This window comes from Pseudorca crassidens, chromosome 4 (genome assembly GCF_039906515.1).
Source record: "Pseudorca crassidens isolate mPseCra1 chromosome 4, mPseCra1.hap1, whole genome shotgun sequence".
Classification (NCBI taxonomy): Eukaryota; Metazoa; Chordata; class Mammalia; order Artiodactyla; family Delphinidae; genus Pseudorca; species Pseudorca crassidens.
In genome coordinates this window covers 105,088,450-105,107,338 of record NC_090299.1, presented here as the reverse complement: position 1 = coordinate 105,107,338, position 18,889 = coordinate 105,088,450, and the positions used below count along the sequence as shown (strand labels likewise).

At 38.0% G+C, this 18,889-nt stretch overlaps 1 protein-coding gene across 1 annotated transcript in view; it reads left to right on the top strand.

Moving 5' to 3' along the window:
* Positions 1-1,242: 1,242 nt before the first annotated feature.
* Positions 1,243-18,889, top strand: part of GC (GC vitamin D binding protein) — a 40,252-nt gene continuing 22,605 nt past the window's right edge. The window contains exon 1 of the mRNA XM_067734707.1: positions 1,243-1,472. Coding sequence (XP_067590808.1) covers positions 1,415-1,472 — 58 coding nt within the window. The 5' untranslated portion in view covers positions 1,243-1,414. The remainder of the gene's footprint in view (positions 1,473-18,889) is intronic.

Here is an 18,889-nt window from a genome sequence, read left to right as displayed (position 1 = left end):
ATATAGATGGAGAATCTTACTAAAAATGTAACTGCTTATGCAATTTGAGATTTTGATGGAATCTGACCATGCAGTTAACCCTTAGCTACTAAATTGATATCAGAATTCTTTACCACTTATCTGTGATGGTCCTAAACTCATAATACAGGCTGGCTTCAAGATTTTCCACTGAGTTCTAGGCCTCATTAGCTTCAATAACCTTCTCAGATATTATAAATTTGGAGAGCCAGTGAAAAGAGGGGGCAATAACTAGAATAAGAGCAATAGTTAACATTAATGCATGCTACCATGTATTTGTTATTATGGTAAACCTTGCACAGTATCTTAATTAAGCTCACAACACTCTTGTAACAAAAGTACTAGAAGTTATCATCATTTTGCGTAGGAGAGAGATGAGGCTTAGAGAGATGATTTTCCAAGGTTATATAGCCGATAAGAGCTGAGTAGGGATTTGATTCCAGAGCTGGTGTACCCAACCCTTATCTGACCCTGTTTCCTGAAAAGATGACTACTGCAAGAACAAGATGCTGACCTGTTTCCAGTGATGGAATGAACGACAACTACCTGTGCCTTTCTGGGCAAGCCACAGAATCTCTGGGGTTTAGTTCCTTCTTCTGTAAAATGAAGATGGTGGATTCTGCATTCTACAAGGCCAACTGTGTACTCTCAAGTTATATTATCCTAAAATATACTAGTTGTATAGTACTAGTAAAAAGAACTTTAAATGAGCTATGGGGAGTCCAAGATTTGCCACTAACTATTGTGATTTCAAGGGTTATTTCTAATATGTATGTCAGTGCTTTAGAAATATATTTGTGTAATATAGCACATAAAAATAAAGTACTATCCCAATCATCTTCAATAAAATATATAGCATTAAAATTATGGATTTGAGCAATTGTGATAAATTGGTTTCTCACTTTTTTTGCCCTTATTAAACATCTAGTCTGCAATATTTTAAGATAATCTTTATTTGTAGTAGGTTTAAACAAAGAGACACCTCCAAGTTTCCATTTATACACGAGAAGGGTAGAGAATGTCCAAAGACAACACAGAAAGAGGGAGGGAAAATGTGCCCATAAATACATTAGATAAGCTTTAGCAAAAAGCAGAAGTGGGGGGAAAAAATCTATATATACCCTGACTTTTTTGCAGTTTGACAAAGTTAATGATTAAAATCTCCTAGATTTTCCACTACTTTTTCCCCAGGTTGTCTATTTGCCTTGATTGATGATATTTTATCTCTTGTGGCCCAAGGATGACTGCCCTTCCTTCCATGTAGAGATTAATAATTGATTAGCTCACAGTCAGGAATCTTATTAGTAAAAGGGAATTGGTTACTTTTGGATGCCATTTTTTTTTTTAACTGGGTAACATACAGGAGACGGGTGTTACAGGACTTGCCGGCAGAAAAATGAAGAGGATCCTGGTTTTCCTGCTTGCTGTAGCATTTGTGCATGCTCTAGAGAGAGGTAAGACTTACAGTGCTGTGACCATTTACAAGAACTCTCAACTAGCCTAATTTTGTTACCATTTTAAAAATTATACACAAGGTGAAAAACAGAAGAATCAGTGCATATGTTGGGGAGAGAGGGAGGAATCAAAGGGGGGTTAATCTGAGCTCAAATGTCACATAGAGTGTTCAATTAGAATAGCCAAGAAGTCACGATAAGAATTCCATGAAAGAAAGAAAAACTATATAATTTGTCACTTTCCCTGTTTTCTTGATAACCAAGATCTTAAAAAATGGTTCAAAATTAGAATTTTTTAATTTGTTAAAGGAGAGTGCAAATGGAGGCTATGATCCATCACTGAGCTTTTTCAGACTTCAAATATTCATTGCCAGTGAGAGTACAATATACCATATCAATGATGAAGTCAACAGATTTCTTTGATCTTCTTCAAGGAATCCTCTATATGTAATATTTGAAAACGCATTATAGTTTCTAAAATATCTCACATAAAAGAATTCATTAGCTAAGAAATATGACTATCAAGGTCTCTGAGCTATATTTTTCATTAAGTTCATTCATCACATGGTGTCTTCGTCTTTGAGCAATATACAACTTTGTAAGTTCCCAAGCTGCGAAATTCATAATCAGTTCCAATTTACTTTCTGGCTGATTCTTTAATGCTTATAAAAGGAATCTGCATTCATCCGGCTTCAAAAAATTAAAATTTTCATGTAGTGCTTCCAGTTAACGGCTTTACCCAAGTCATATTAATAACATTTAACCAGTGGAATAAAATGCGTGTATCCCAGGAATTAACAGTTATTAATTATGACAAGAATAACCTTACTCCTGACCTTATTTTTACATTTTTTTAAAAAAAAAACCTCATTTTTGTCATTAAATTATTTTAAATTTTGTCTTATTCATGTCCCTTACGAGACCTCTGAATAGCCCAGATCCCAAGGAACCCTGAAAGTTTACTCCTTCACCCATGGTTTCCCTGAGGCAGATCTGAACCTGAAAAGTCCTCCTGAAGTAGGTTCAGATCTGGATTTTCAAAACACAGAAAGTCCAGTAATGGTTATGTCCTGGGATTATATGTGGATGCCATAATGTGCCATTTTGAACTACTGACTCAATAAATGTACATTGGCTTCACTTCAAAGAATTACAGTGCTTTGGAGAATAACAGTATTCTGCAACCTCTATTTCAACATCCCTTAGTATTCACTCAGCCTCTGATGAAACAGATGCTAAAAACTTCAAGTAAGCTCCCTTGAAGGTCTGAACTTCACAATGAACTCGATTACCTATGTTCCATAGGTCAGATCATGACTCCTGAGACATAAAGTACAATTACCTACATAATAAATGTCCAATATTTGGGGACAGTAGTCCTGACCCATCAGTCCTCTGTTCTGTAATACCTGAGCAGAACCAAAATACCAAGTCAGTGTTTTACCTGGAAGCTAGGTGTGCTCACTCCTGGCAGGAAGTGTACAGATTGAAGGAGTTGAGAGGAACTTTGGATGCTGGAGGATTGGTTTGGGTTGCAGTTCTCTGCCTAGTTCTACAGAGCTGACCAATCACCCAAAGCATTTGTCTAGAACCTCTTTTCCAAGGTGTATTTCCTTCAAGACTCATTTTGGAAATATGTTTCTATGGACAAACATATTTAAGAAATAAGCCAGACATTAGTCTTTCTTGGTTGGTTCATAATCAATGTTTTTGTTGTCCTAAGAGTTCTGAGAAATCAAAACAAGATAATTTAACTTTATTCAAAACAATAAAGTTTCCCAAACGCATGGGCTCTTTCCTAAAATGCCTATATCCCATGGAAGCAGTCTTTGGAAAATCTCAGTTCTAAAGTGGATATAATATGAATGTTAGCTCCAGTCAGGCTCATCCTCTTCTATCAAATGGCATTGGGGATTCAGTTCACAAGCCCTTGGGTACATCTTGAGAGAGACGGGCTTACCAAATATGCCAAATCTAAATGATATTATAATATCCACTTTAGCTACCCTGTGAGAGGCAAGAAAGTTATGTTTGCCAATTGCCTCCACTTGGCTTCTTTACTCAAAACTGAAATGGATAAAGCACTAATCTAAATCATATCTTTCCCTCTTCCCAAGAAACAAGAAGGCTACACAGTTACTACACAATTGTTACACAATTACCAAAGAAATAATGCTACAGGAAGCAAAGCACTGCTGTTTATAAGAGCTATTGGCAAGAACATTTTCCTTTTGCTTTAAGCATTTCATTCTCAGCATAATTTTATTAAACATGGTATCAAACAGCAAGAAGAAAGTCAATTCCCCTTGAGGTGGGGGGGAAGCTGTATTTCTCCTTCTCCCACTTACCTGTCGAAACAGCCCTAAGACAATATGTTTCATCCCAATCTTCCAAACCACCACTGAATCACTGTTTCTCTTTTCTACAAGTTGCCACCCCTTCATCAGGAGCCATGTGAAAAACAAAATTGCCCTCAGTTTAATTCAGGAACACAGCTGTACAGAATGCTAAAGAGAAGTAATTTAGAATAAGAAGATATTCTATTGATACTTTCCCAGATATGTCTGTATATGCTCTCTGCAAAATAAGCATAATTTTATGCTTATTTTAGTGCTTAGTCACCTCCTCAGGTGACTGAGGAGGCAACATAGGATTTGAGATCTACATGATGAAAAGAAGACAGCCATGCAAATATCTAGAAGTATATTTCAAGCTGACGAACTCTGGGGCAAAAGTCCTGAGCTAGGAACAAATACGGCCTGATCCAAGTTCACAAAGCACCCAGAGTAAAAGCATTAAAGAGGCTTAGCTGAGAAGGGAAAGGAGGAAAGGAGGAAGAGCTGAAGTCAAAGAGGTAGCTAACTTCATCAAAAGCAATGTTAGGGCTTCCCTGGTGGCGCAGTGGTTGAGGGTCCGCCCGCCTATGCAGGGGACACGGGTTCGTGCCCCGGTCCGGGAAGATCCCACATGCCGCGGAGTGGCTGGGCCCATGAGCCATGGCCACCGAGCCTGCGCGTCCGGAGCCTGTGCTCCACAGCGGGAGAGGCCACAACAGTGAGAGGCCCGCGTACCGCAAAAACAAACAAACAGAAAGCAATTTTAACCTAACAGCAAAATTATGCTTCATTGCTATGAGATGCAATGCCAGTATGAATTCACCATCATATATGGGGTATGGGGATGAGTAAGCATACTTTAACAGGTCACAAGGTTGATCTATACAGAAAGAAGATGAAGAAATCCTTAAAAGGAACTGATTACCCTCCCCCTAGTATCTATGGTCACTTACCTTCTTTATTCTGCCCACTGCTACCCTCCTCTCTATTTCCCCCCCAGTTCACTCTGTTTCAGCCACACTGGCCTCCACTAGCTCCCACTCTCTGTATTCTGCACCCCAGGGATCTGCCTTAACACCTCACTCATCTTAGAACATGGATCCCCTCTGTCTGCTCCAAGTTCACATACAGAGAAGACTTCCCTGACCAATCTACCTCAAATAGCACCTACTACTCCATTTTTCTCTATTCCCTTACCCTGTTTTTGTTGTTTTATTTTGCTTTTATTTTTAGCACTCATCACCTTATTACCAGCTGTTCATTTGTTTATTGTAATGAAAGTAAGATGTAGAATGTAAGCTCCGTGAAATCAAGGACTTTTTGTTCCTTGCTGGAATTCTCAGTTTTAGAACACTACTTGCCATATATTATGTGTAGCAGTTTTTTGTGTGTAAAATCAGAAAACTAAGGTTATTAGAGTACCTACCTCATAAGGTAGTTTTGAGTCTTTAAGGAAAATTAAATATCAACTAGGACACATAATATATATCCTGGAAGGAGTAAACTTTAAGTCTTTTGTTATTTTCATTATAAGTTTTATATATAGTATTCACTGTGAAGCATTGGCACTAGATTATATCCATTGAATAAAAGAGCTAATAGTTTATTTACAATACGTTAACATGTTTAAAATCTTTCAGATAGATTTATTTCATCCTTTCAACACCATGATGAGCTCAGTACTATTATCCCCATTTTATAAATGGGGAAAACTGAGGAAGAGAGGGGTTAAGTAACTTATCCAAAGTAACTGAGCTAGTTAAGTGTCAGGATCAGGATTTTACATCAATTCACTGGGTTTACAGTCACTCAAAATCACTGCTTTGCTGCCTCTCATGAGACACATACCTGAAATACTTTCACTAATCTTAGAATAAGTGTAAGAGAGAGCCAATCATTGACACCAGTTTAGGGGGAAGTAAGTGAAATTCATTCTGTCCACCACGGTCATCCACAGCTGATCCAAATCCCAGTTCATCCCTATACCATGAAACTAGCTCTGTCTTCTAACTTCCTGTTTTCCTGGCACTATCGCCTCTAAATCATTTATGTTCAATCCTGTAGAGCACTGTTGGATTTTATTTTATACACTTTTGTTATCAGTATCCAATCATTTCTATATTCTATAAATTTCAGCCCTAAAATATGTCAGCCTTGTACCGAAACTCCTCAGTGGTCCTTTTGTCTGTCTCCTTTACCCCCTGCATAGATCTAGTTCTCAAAGCCTGGGAACACTGGCTCTTTTCTACTACATTTCCACTTTCTTATACTGTCCTTGTGCAGGCCCTTATTAACCTTCACCCAGCTATTGTAGTGGCTTCCCTAACAAAATCCCTACCTCCCATCCCTTCCCCAATCAATTCATATTAAAACACAATGCAAAACCTGACATAACCTGGTAAGTAGAGTCCAAAAATGAAATACATAAAAATTAGGATCACTGTTGGGAAGGTAAATGAAATGCTAGGGGTGAACATGTATAGCTGACTGGTGGGATTCTAGCTATCAGACTGTCTGATACAAACCCACCCCAATTCTGGTCTCTGTTTGGAGTCATGTGACGGTGGGTACAACCTCAGGCTTAAATAGTAATGTGTACGTTAGGCAGAATGAGCATCCTCCAAAAATGTTGACATTCTAATGCCTGGAACGGGCTAAGAGGTTAGCTCACATCACAAAGGGGAATTAAGGTTTCAGACAGAATAAAGGTTGCTAGTCAGCAGACCTTAAAGTAGAAAAACAATGCTGGATTATCTGAGTGAGGCCAAAGTAATCAAAAGAAGGGAGCAAAACAGAATCAGTCAGAGGATGATGTCACTAAAGAGAAAAGGCACAAAGAGACACAAAGTTGCCAGCTTTGAAGATGGAGGAAGGAGGCCTTGAGCCTAGAATGCTAGGCTACCTCTAGAAGTTGGAGTAGACAAGGAAGTGGATTCTCCCCTAGAGCATCCAGAAAGAACACAATCCTGCTGACACCTTGATTTTAGCCCAGTGAGACCTGTGTCGGTCTACCCAGTAGAAATGTAAAGCAGTAAGTTTAAGCCACTGCATTTGTGGTAATGTGTTACAGTAGCAATAGAAACCTAATACTGTACGTTTCTGGGTTCTGTGACAGGCTGGAACTTCCCCAAGGAAAGGATCATTGAGTGAAAACATCTCACTGTTGATAGACTATCATCTCATTGGTCAGATCCAGGGAGAATTGGCCAGGAGATAACTGGGGTACATGTTAACTCATTTCCATGCTTCTTGGGAGTTTTCTATTCTCTTCCATTTCCTTCTGACCAGAAAGTAATTTAGCCTACCATCTGAGAGAAGGACTGGAGCAAGCCACATGGGATCCTTATCACAAGGGCATATAGGTATCATCACTGGATTTTACTATAAGAAGAGGTGCTAACATTCATTGTGTTTTTACCACGTTAGGCAGGAGATGTGCTAGGCATTTTTACATAGACTAACATATTTCACAGAACAGCCTTAATAACAAGGTACTATTTTGCTTAGATCCCAAGATTACTCTTCCTTGAGTACAGCTCTGAGTTGGTCATTCCTCTCCATGAATGTATTTCAATAGATACCCCATTACCTTAAAAAATAAGTAAAACTTTGGTGATCAAGTTTTCTAGTATTTAATTCCACTGCTTCAGTTTTATTGGATTACTCATTCTCCAGATATGACTGGAGATTTTCTAACTTCAGATATTTCTTCATGTTCTCTCCACTTAAAATTCCTCTCCAAATTCACTTATTCCTGTTAAAATCCTGCCCATCATTCATGGTCCACTTCAAGTAATAGTTCCTTTCATGAGGTTTTCTAAAAGCTCTCTTCCATTCCATGGGTTCATATGCTTTGTTTCAATCTCTTCCATGGCAATGATCACTACTGCTGCTATTGGTGTTGTATTCTTATTCTTATCTCTAATATCAGACCTCAGTTCCTTAAGTATTGGTGGCTTTCAAGTTTCTTGTATGTGCTTTATCATGTTATTTATTCTTATATTGTTTTAAAAACTAAGCCCTGTAATGCATTCTAAGTTTCCAGTTCAGGATACCAAAGACACCACCCTCACTCATGCCAAAGGTGGGAGAGGGAAACTTGCTCCCTTATCTTCACCTCTGCAAAAGCATTTGTTGATGACAGGGTGCTCAACTTGTGAAGGAAAAGCGAGATGGAATGAGATGTGTGGAGGAAGAATGCCTCCTCTGGGACTTTGGAGAGTGTAGCACCTATATGGGCTACCACCCGTGTTGAAACCAAAGGCATCAAATTTGAGTGAGTCTATGAGGCCATCCTCTACGGCAATTTTAGTATTGGGGCAACTGACCCGTTGCCCCTATATCTTCTACTGATTTTGAATTTTCAACATCTGAAATGTTCCACTGATGGCATCCTAAGAGGTACAGTTAATTTCCTCTAGATAGTTAATCTATAGATGTCATGCAGAACTCTAGGTTTACTTTCTATTGACTTAAGCTCAAAACTGCACCCCTGCTTGCAAACATCAATATGAAACCAGATCAATGCTTTATTTAATAATGATTTAAAATGTCAACGGAAATGAGACCCAAAAAGCCTGAGAAATGAAATAAAAGTACTAATTTGAATACCATTTCTTCGTTGACAATGTTTCTAATGACATATCGGCAGTTTTCTTTAGTTCCAATAATCAGGGCAACTTCCTAAACCAGCCCAACAATATTTAATTTCTCAACTAAAACCACTACTCTGAATATGTAGCCCACCTAGTTTGAACGAATACTACAAACCATATTCTTTAAGTTAAAAAAAAAAAAACGCACTAATACACTGACCTTTTCTGACATACATGAGTCTGTCAGTGCAGAATGGAAATAAAAGTGTCAAAGGAATAAAATTTCAAAAATATAAACGCCCAACAGTTCTGAAAGCCCATGATTCTCCAGAATAGGAAAATAGCAACGTAAGACAGTTCCTAGAATCCTATATAAGCGTTTTTATTCAACACAACATATATAGGCTCCAACCATTGCTCCCGGTATACAAACAGCTTTTCTAGAGGACCAAACTCGTTTTAGAGAATGATTATAACAATACTTAAAGCATTCAAAATACCCTTTTTAGTAAAGTTTGTACCATAACAATGAGTATCATATTGTCTATCCCCACTAGATTAAAAGTTCCATAAGGGCAAGGATGTGTCGATTTTGCTCTTTATTGTATATTCAATACTGAACCCAATGCCTGGCACAGAGTAAGTCTTCAAGACATGTCCGTTGCAACTATGAATGAGTATCGTCAGCTGTGTTGGGAGAGGAGAGATGCATGAAGCAGTAAAGATTTCCCGAAAGTAAACCAAATGTTTTCAAAAGTCCAGAGTTAGGCACAACTTACCAAAATGTTTCACAATACAGACAGAAAAGGGACATGCTATTGCAAAAAGCAACAATTCTGTTAACGACATTTGTAAACATTGAGTGTTTAGGGGTCACAATGTGAAAATGATTTCGCCAGTGTCACTAGGATTATGCCAATATTTACTAGTGCCGTATCAAAGTCCAGACTGCCCTCTTCATAACTACATGGCACATTAAAGAACAGAGTAAGTCATTTACAATTCATTTGATATAGGATTTAATTATATAAATGAAAGTGAGCTCAACTGGTGGGAAAACATTAAGCAATACTCCAGGGAATAGGGAATTGATTTAGAACAATCTCATGGCAAATTAAGTTCAGTATTTGTTACATTTGGAAGATGAGAAAGTGATTAACATACTCGCTTAACCAGTTCAGCTCCAGGTCTTCTCTTTGAATAAATGAATAGATGAATTTTTTTTAATCAGAAATATTTCAAGTAATCCACCTGAAAAATACATGGTGCAATGGCTTCCTCTACAGGTTACTTTTGTAAGAGCAGTTTTACCCTCATATTTTAATTCTGAATTTCTTCAACGCCTATTTGGGCTTTTTCCCTTGCTTCTGTTTTGCCCAAGACTGAATATTCCAGCAAAAATGGTTCCAAAACCATTTTAAGTCTTGTGTAGTTGATCTAGTTTCCCAGTTTTCTGTCATTGCATTCTAACTAAAGCAGTACATAACACCCATGGATTCCAGTGTGTTTCTGTGCAATCTCAGTTGTTTAAATAGCTTTAATTAAATCAGGAGATAAACTGTAGTTTCCACTTATACTATATGCACATGCACTCACGTTCTCAGCACACTGAATGAAACTCTACTTTCTTAATGAAGTGAGAAATCTGGAAAGTTAGAAACAAAATATTTTTTTAAATGTTTAGAGGTGCCCCCCTTGAATGCAGGCTCTCATTTTGCATGGTGACAATAAAACAAAAGTGACCTCTGCAGTTTTATAGGGAGAGTTTATTAAGCAAAGTTATTTCCTTTGCATTAAGAACAAAGGAGTTCTTATTTGAGTATCTTTTGTGGCTTGAAACCATAACCTTTGGGAGAAAAAAGATTCTGTATAATTTCTTACTGTTTCCAAAAGGGGTGATTTTGTAAGCTTTTAGAAGTGATCTCAAAGATCATGAGGATACGACTGTGTACTAAATTCAGGAATCTAATACATACCATTATTTAAACTCCATTTGACTATTTTAAGGACAAAACAAACTCACTTCAAAAAGCTGTTCAGGGCTTTCCTGGTGGCGCAGTGGTTGAGAGTCCGCCTGCCAATGCAGGGGACATGGGTTCGTGCCCCGGTCCGGGAAGATCCCACATGCCGCGGAGCGGCTGGGTCCATGAGCCATGGCCGCTGAGCCTGCGCTCCGCAATGGGAGAGGCCACAGCACTGAGAGGCCCACGTACCGCAAAAAAAAAAAAAAAAAAAAAAAGCTCTTCATCATTTCAGTTATTAATTAGCCACAGTTATAAAGTTCTCTCACACTGAACTAAAATCTACTGCCAGCCATTTTCCCCAGTTCTACCCAGGAGCAATATAAAACTCCACTGACATCCTAATACTACATCTTCTCACTACAGGAAGACAGCTCTACCCTAAATTTTTTCCCTGTGCCCTAATCTTCAGTCCCACTGAATACCATTAATGATTAACAGAAAATTTCTGCCTTATTTTGACCTTCTGAAACTGTGACAATATCCAACCTTGTAAACAAGTCAATAAATTACAGAAAATGTACTAGATATGAAGGTTCTCAGTCAATAGAGTATAAAAAGCCACTATCAATCCTACTGTCTTGTCCTAGTTTCCAAGATAATGTGCGATTTGATCATGCAGGTTTATCCACCTTCTTTGTGATTTTGATGGTATTTGAGTTGGTCCCTTATTAGAAAATGCCACTTAAAAAGGTCTTTGTCCCTCAATTCTGACTTCTCACCTTAGTTATATGCATTGAACAGTCCACCTGAAAGACATAGGGTACAACAGCTTCCTCTACAGGCAATTTTCACTGAAATCAGGCATTTTTAAAATGAATTCTAACAAATCCCAAAGAGAATCTTTTTATTTTTTATATTTTTAACTTTTTTTGGCTGTGTTGGGTCTTCTTTGCTGCACGCAGACTTTCTCTAGTTGCAGGAGGCTACGCTTCATTGCGGTGTGCGGGTTTCTCACTGTGGTGGCTTCTCTTGCTGCGGAACACGGACTCTAGGCATGTGGGCTTCAGTAGTTGTGGCTCATGGGCACTCTAGAGCGCAGGCTCAGTAGTTGTGGCGCACAGGCTTTGTTGCTCCATGGCATGTGGGATCTTCCTGGACCAGGGATTGAACCCATGTCCCCTGCACTGGCAGGTGGATTCTTAACCACTGCGCCACAAGGGAAGTCCCGAGAATCTTTTTAAAAGGAAAAAAAAAACCAAAACAAAATCTTCCCCAGCCAGTATCCAGCCACTACCACCTCCACTCCAAACCATAAAACAAGAATTTCTACATATAAGCAATATCATATGATATAAAATAAATGACTAATAAAGACCTACTGTATAGCACAGGAAACTCTACTCAGTACTCTGTAATGGCCTATATGGGAAAAGAATCTTAAAAAGAGTGGATATACGTATAACAGAATCACTTTGCTGTACACCTGAAACACAATATTTTAAATCAACTATACTCCAATTAAAAGAAAAAGAATTCCTACTCTGCCTTATGTATATTCATTCATCCATGGAGCTGAGGCGAGCACATTTAGGGGGTAAAATGCATACCAGTAATTGCCATCATATCATCCAAGATGGATTTCCCAATATTTAAATCCAGGAGGATAAGTTACTAAATGTTAAAACCATTTAGAACAGGAACTGGGCCATTTCTATACTTCTTACATTTTTTTGGAAAGATATAGCATCAAAATGTTGGCAAATTTCCTAGACGTTCTTGCATAAATGATGAATCGGGGAAGAAAAACACTGGCTGCCTTCCACGCGTCCACCTATTGTATATGCAACAGGTGTGCTGAACAAGTGGGTCTCACCATCAATAAAGAACTCATCCCCTGTGCAAACTAGCTCTTCCCAACCACCCGAATGGACTTAAAAGTAGGTTCTATGATTTTTCTGATCACTCATATAAGGTCCTCTGGTCCTTTTGAACATCAAAATAACCACCTGTTAACAATCATGGGACTGTCTGGTTAAAGTCAAAAATTTGTAAATTCATTTAAAATTGAAGCTACTCCCCCAGATCAGGCATGTTTCAGTCCTATTGCCTTTAGTGGCAAAGGGAGGCATACACTTTCCTCTGCCTGTGCCTGTTCTCTTCTCCTTCCTGCTACTCTCTAGGCTGCTTTTAGTTCCTCCAGCGTTAACACAGGGGAAAGAAAAGCTAGTAGGAAAGGTAAGCAGCAGCAAACACTCATTCAAATGGGCAGCTTGGTGAGATAGTGGTGTTTTCTCTGGTTACAGGAGATGTTCAGAGTTGATATTTTCTCTTCATGGGTTCTTTGGAGATCTCTTTCCCCATCATCCCTGGGGATCTCTCCATCCAGCTGGCACCTTAAGACCTCCCTTTGATTTTCAAGTTATCTGCATCTGCACAGAGGCGTCCTACTTTTGGTAGCCTGCTGCCTTCTAGATAAATGTCTCCCTACCTTAAAAAAAAAAAAAAAAAAAGATAGGATGATTCCAGGACAGTTTGTTCTCCTGCTCGATCTATATCAGGTACACAGGCCACAGCAGAACTTCCCACTCACAACCCTCTCCTTTGTTGCCTCAGACCACTTAACCAGCCTTTCTAACCTCATAGATTTCTCCAGTCTGAATCAGACACCTGTCCATTGTACCCCACCTTCCAAGGGTCACCTATCAATGTCTGAGTGTTTTCTTTGAAGCCCTCCTTACTATGCTTGAAGTAAGGAGATGCACTCTCACACCACTCTCCCAAACCCACCACATTGACAACTTTCTCCAAAACTTATTTTGCCTAATTTCCATCTTTTTCCTCAGCTGAATTCCTAAGCTTCCTTTAGAGAGTCTGGAGGTGGGTAATGAAGCAAGGGAGGCAACACCAGTGCTCACACCCCCCTTTTAAAGGCCCGCATTACTGGGCCTAGCTCTTCACTTCGGAAGGTAGATATATTCTCCATTTATTTTTTGTTCCTTGTTCTTTTGAGGCCTTGGGTGAAACTGAGGCAAAGAAAGGAAGGAGGAATAAAAAGCTTTATTTATTTGAGCTTTATTATAAAGATGGGACCTAAGAATGATTGCTATATCAGTAGGTTCTGACTCACTAGTTGGCATACATATTTTGACTTACGTGCTTTCAGTATTAGTTCATTCTTTTTTTAAATTTATTGAAATATAGTTGACATACAATATTATGTTAGTTTCAGGTGTAGTACATAGTGATTTGACATTTGCATACATTATGAAATGATCACCACAGTAAGTCTAATAATCGTCTGTCCCCAAAGTTATGAAATATTATTGACCATATTCCTTATGCTGTATATTACATCCTCATGGCTTATTTTATAACCGAAGGCCTCTATCTCTTAATCTCTTTCACCAATTTTACCCACACCCCCAGTACCAGCAAGGAACCACCTATTTGTATCTGAGTTTGTTTTCATTTTGTTTATTTTTAATTTTTTTTGATATAGACCATATTTTTTTAATTTTTAAATTGTATTTACTTTTTATACAGCAGGTTCTTATTAGTTGTCTATTTCATAAATATTAGGGTACACATGTCAATCCCAATCTCCCAATTCATCACACCACCACCCCCTACACTTTCCCCCCTTGGTGTCCATACGTTTGTTCTCTACATCTGTGTCTCTATTTCTGCCCTGCAAACCGGTTCATCTGTACCATTTTTCTAGGTTCCACATATATGTGTTAATATACAATACTTGTTTTTCTCTTTCTGACTTACTTCACTCTGTATGACAGACTCTAGGTCCATCCACATCTCTACAAATAACTCAATTTCTTTTCTTTTTATGGCTGAGTAATATTCCATTGTATATATGTACCACAACTTCTTTATCCATTCATCTCTCGATGGGCACTTAGGTTGCTTCCCAACCTGGCTATTGTAAATACTGCCGCAATGAACATTGGTGTGCATGTGTCTTTTTGAATTATGGTTTTCTCAGCGTATATGCCCATTAGTGGGATTGCTGGGTCATACGGTAATTCTATTTTTAGTTTTTTAAGGAAACTCCACACTGTTCTCTATAGTGGCTGTACCAATTTACATTCCCACCAACAGTGCAAGAGTGTTCTCTTTTCTCTACACCCTCTCCAGCATTTGTTTGTACATTTTCTGATGATGCCCATTCTAACTGTTGTGAGATGATACCTCATTGTAGTTTTGATTTGCATTTCTCTGACAGTGATGTTGAGCAGCTTTTCATGTGCTTCTTGGCCATCTGTATGTCTTCTTTGGAGAAATGTCTATTTAGGTCTTCTGCCCATTTTTGGATCAGGTTGTTTGTTTTTTAATATTGAGCTGCGTAAGCTGTTTATATATTTTGGAGATTAAACCTTTGTCCGTTGATTCATTTGCAAATATTTTCTCCCATTCAGAGGGTTGTCTTCTCGCCTTGTTTATGGTTTCCTCTGCTGTGCAAAAGCTTTTAAGTTTCATTAGGTCCCATTTGTTTATTTTTGTTTTTATTTCCATTACTCTAGGAGGTGGGTCAAAAAAGATCTTGCTGTGATTTATGTCAAAGAGAGTTCTTCCTATGTTTCCAAGAGTTTTACAGTGTCCGATCTTACATTTAGGTCTCTAATCCATTTTGAGCTTATTTTTGGGTATGGTGTTAGGGAGTGTTCTAATTTCATTCTTTTACATGTAGCTGTCCAGTTTTGCCAGCATCACTTATTGAAGAGACTGTCTTTTCTCCATTGTATATCCTTGCCTCCTTTGTCATAGATTAGTTGACCATAGGTGTGTGGGTTTATCTCTAGGCTTTCTATCCTGTTCCACTGATCTATATTTCTGTTTTTGTGCCAGTACCATACTGTCCTGATTACTGTAGATTTGTAGCATAGTCTGAAGTTAGGGAGTCTGATTCCTCCAGCTCCATTTTTTTCCTGCAAGACTGCTTTGGCTATTTGGGGTCTTTTGTGTCTCCATACAAATTTTAAGATTTTTTTTGTTCTAGTTCTGTAAAAATTGCCATTGGTAATTTGATAGGGATTGCATTGAATCTGTAGATTGCTTTGGTTAGTACAGTCATTTTCATAATGTTGATTCTTCCAATCCAAGAACATGGTATATCTCTCCATCTGTTGGTATCATCTTTAATTTCTTTCATTAGTGTCTTATAGTTTTCTGCATACAGGTCTTTAGTCTCCTTAGGTAGGTTTATTCCTAGGTATTTTATTCTTTTTGTTGCAATGGTGAATGGGATTGTTTCCTTAATTTCTTTTTCTTTCATTATTAGTGTATAAGAATGCAAGAGATTTCTGTGCATTAATTTTGTATCCTGCAACTTTACCAAATTCATTGATTAGCTCTAGTAGTTTTCTGGTGGCATCTTTAGGATGCTCTATGTATAGTATCAGGTCATCTGTAAACAGTGACAATTTTACTTCCTCTTTTCCATTTTGTATTCCTTTTATTTCTTTTCCTTTTCTGATTGCTGTGGCTAGGACTTCCAAAACTTTGTTGAATAATAGTGGTGAGAGTGAACATCCTTGTCTTGTTCCTGATCTTAGAGGAAATGTTTTCAGTTTTTCACCATTGAGAATGTTTGCTGTGGGTTTCTCATATATGGCCTTTATTATGTTGAGGTAGGTTCCTTCTATGCCCACTTTCTGGAGAGTTATCATAAATGGGTGTTGAATTTTGTCAAAAGCTTTTTCTGCATCTATTGAGATGATCATATGGTTTTCCTTCAATTTGTTAATGTGGTGTATCACATAGATTGACTTGTGTATATTGAATCCTTGGATCCTTGGGATAAATCCCACTTGATCATGGTGTATGATCCTTTTAATGTGTTGGTGGATTCTGTTTGCTAGTATTTTGTTGAGGATTTTTGCATTTATATTCATCAGTGATATTGGTCTATAATTTTCTTTTTTTGGTCTATAATTTTCTTTTTTTGTAGTATCTTTGTCTGGTTTTGGTATCAGGGTGATGGTGGCCTCATAGATTGAGGGAGTGTTCCTCCCTCTGCTATATTTTGGAAGAGTTTGAGAAGGATAGGTGTTAGCTCTTCTCCAAATGTTTGATAGAATTCACCTGTGAAGCCATCTGGTCCTGGACTTTTGTTTGTAGGAAGATTTTTTTTTTTTTTTTTTTTTTTCAGTACATGGGCGTCTCTCTGTTGTGGCCTCTCCCATTGCAAAGCACAGGCTCTGGACGTGCAGGCTCAGCAGCCATGGCTCATGGGCCCAGCCACTCTGTGGCATGTGGGATCTTCCCGGACCGGGGCATGAACCCGTGTCCCCTGCATCGGCAGGCGGACTCTCAACCACTGCGCCACCAGGGAAGTCCGGAGGATTTTTAGTCACAGTTTCAATTTCATTACTTGTGATTGGTCTGTTCATATTTTCTATTTCTTCCTGGTTCAGTCTTGGAAGTTTATACCTTTATAAGAATTTGTCCATTTCTTCCAGGTTGTCCATTTTATTGGCATAGAGTTGCATTTAGCAGTCTCTTACGATGCTTTGTATTTCTGCGGTATCCATTGTTACTTCTCCTTTTCATTTCTAACGTTATTGATTTGAGTCTTCTCCCTATTTTCCTAGATGAGTCTGGCTAAAGGTTTATCAATTTTGTTTACCTTCAAAGGATCAGCTTTTAGTTTTATTGATCTTTGCTACTGTTTTCTTTGTTTCTATTTCATTTATTTCTGCTCTGATGTTTTATTTCTTTCCTTCTGCTAATTTTGGGTTTTGTTTATTCTTCTTTCTCTAGTTCCTTGAGGTGTAACGTTAGATAGTTTGAGATTTTTCTTGTTTCTTGAGGTAGGCTTGTATTGCTATAAACTTCCCTCTTAGAACTGCTTTTGCTGCATTCCAAGGGTTTTGGATTGTTGTGTTTTCATTGTACTTTGTCTCTAGGTATTTTTTGATTTCCTCTTTGATTTCTTCGGGACCTCTTGGTTATTTAGTAACGTATTGTTTAGCCTCCATGTATTTGTGTTTTTTATGTTTTTTTCCCTGTAGTTGATTTCTAATCTCATAGCATTGTGGTCAGAAAAGATGCTTGATATGATATCAATTTTCTTAAACTTACTAAGGCTTGATTTGTGACCCAAGAAGTGATCCTGGAGAATGTTCCATGTGCACTTGAAAACTGTAATCTGTTTTTGGATGGAATGTCCTATAAATATCAATTAACTCTATCCAGTCTATTGTGTCATTTAAAGCTTGTGTTTCCTTATTAATTTTCTGTCTGGATGATTTGTCCATTGTGGTGAGGTGTTAAAAGTCCCCCACTAATACTGTGTTACTGTCAGTTTCCTTTTATAGCTGTTAGCAGTTGCCTTATGTATTGAGGTGCTCCTATGTTGGGTGCATATATATTTATAATTCTTATATCTTCTTGGATTGATCCATTGATCATTATGTAGTGTCCTTCCTTGTCTCTTGTAATAGTCTTTATTTTAAAGCCTATTTTATCTGATATGAGTATTGCTACTCCAGGTTTCTTTTGATTTCCACTTGCATGGAATATCTTTTTCCATCCCCTCACTTTTAGTCTGTATGTGTCCCTAGGTCTGAAGTGGGTCTCTTGTAGACAGCACCTATATGGGTCTTGTTTTTGTATCCATTCAGCAAGCCTGTGTCTTTTGGTTGGAGCATTTAATCCTTTCACATTTAAGGTAATTATCAATATGTATGTTCCTATTACCCTTTTCTTAATTGTTATGGGTTTGTTTTTGTAGGTCCTTTTCTTCTCTTGTGTTTCCCACTTAGAGAAGTTCCTTTAGCATTCGTTGTAGTGCTGGTTTGGTGGTGTTGAATTCTCTTAACTTTTGCTTGTGTGTAAAACTTTTGATTTCTCTGTCAAATTTGAATGAGATCCTTGCTGGATATTACATCCAGCAAGGTTGTAGGTTCTTCCCTTTCATCACTTTAAACATACCATGCCACTCCCTTCTGGCTTGTAGATTTTCTGCTGAGAAATCAGCTGTTAACCTTATGGGAGTTCCCTTGTATGTTGTCATATTTCCCTTGTTGCTTTCAATAATTTTTATTCATTTGATTACTATGTGTCTCGGCATGTTTCTCCTTGGGTTTATCCTGCCTGGGACTCTCTGCACTACCTGGACTTGGGTGGCTATTTCCTTTCCCATGTTAGGGAAGTTTTCAACTATAATCTCTTCAGATATTTTCTCGGGTCCTTTCTCTCTCTCTTCTCCTTCTGGGACCCCTATAATGTTAATGTTGGTGCATTTAATGTTGTCCCAGAGGTCTGTGAGACTGTCCTCAATTTTTTTCATTCTTTTTTCTTTATTCTGCTCTGCAGTAATTATTTCCACTATTTTATCTTCCAGGTCACTTATCCATTCTTCTGCCTCAGTTATTCTGCTATTGATTCCTTCTAGTGTATTTTTCATTTCAGTTATTGTTCATCTCTGTTTGTTCTCTAATTCTTCTAGGTGTTTGTTCCTTAATTCTTCTAGGTCTTTGTTAAACATTTCTTGCATCTTCTCAATC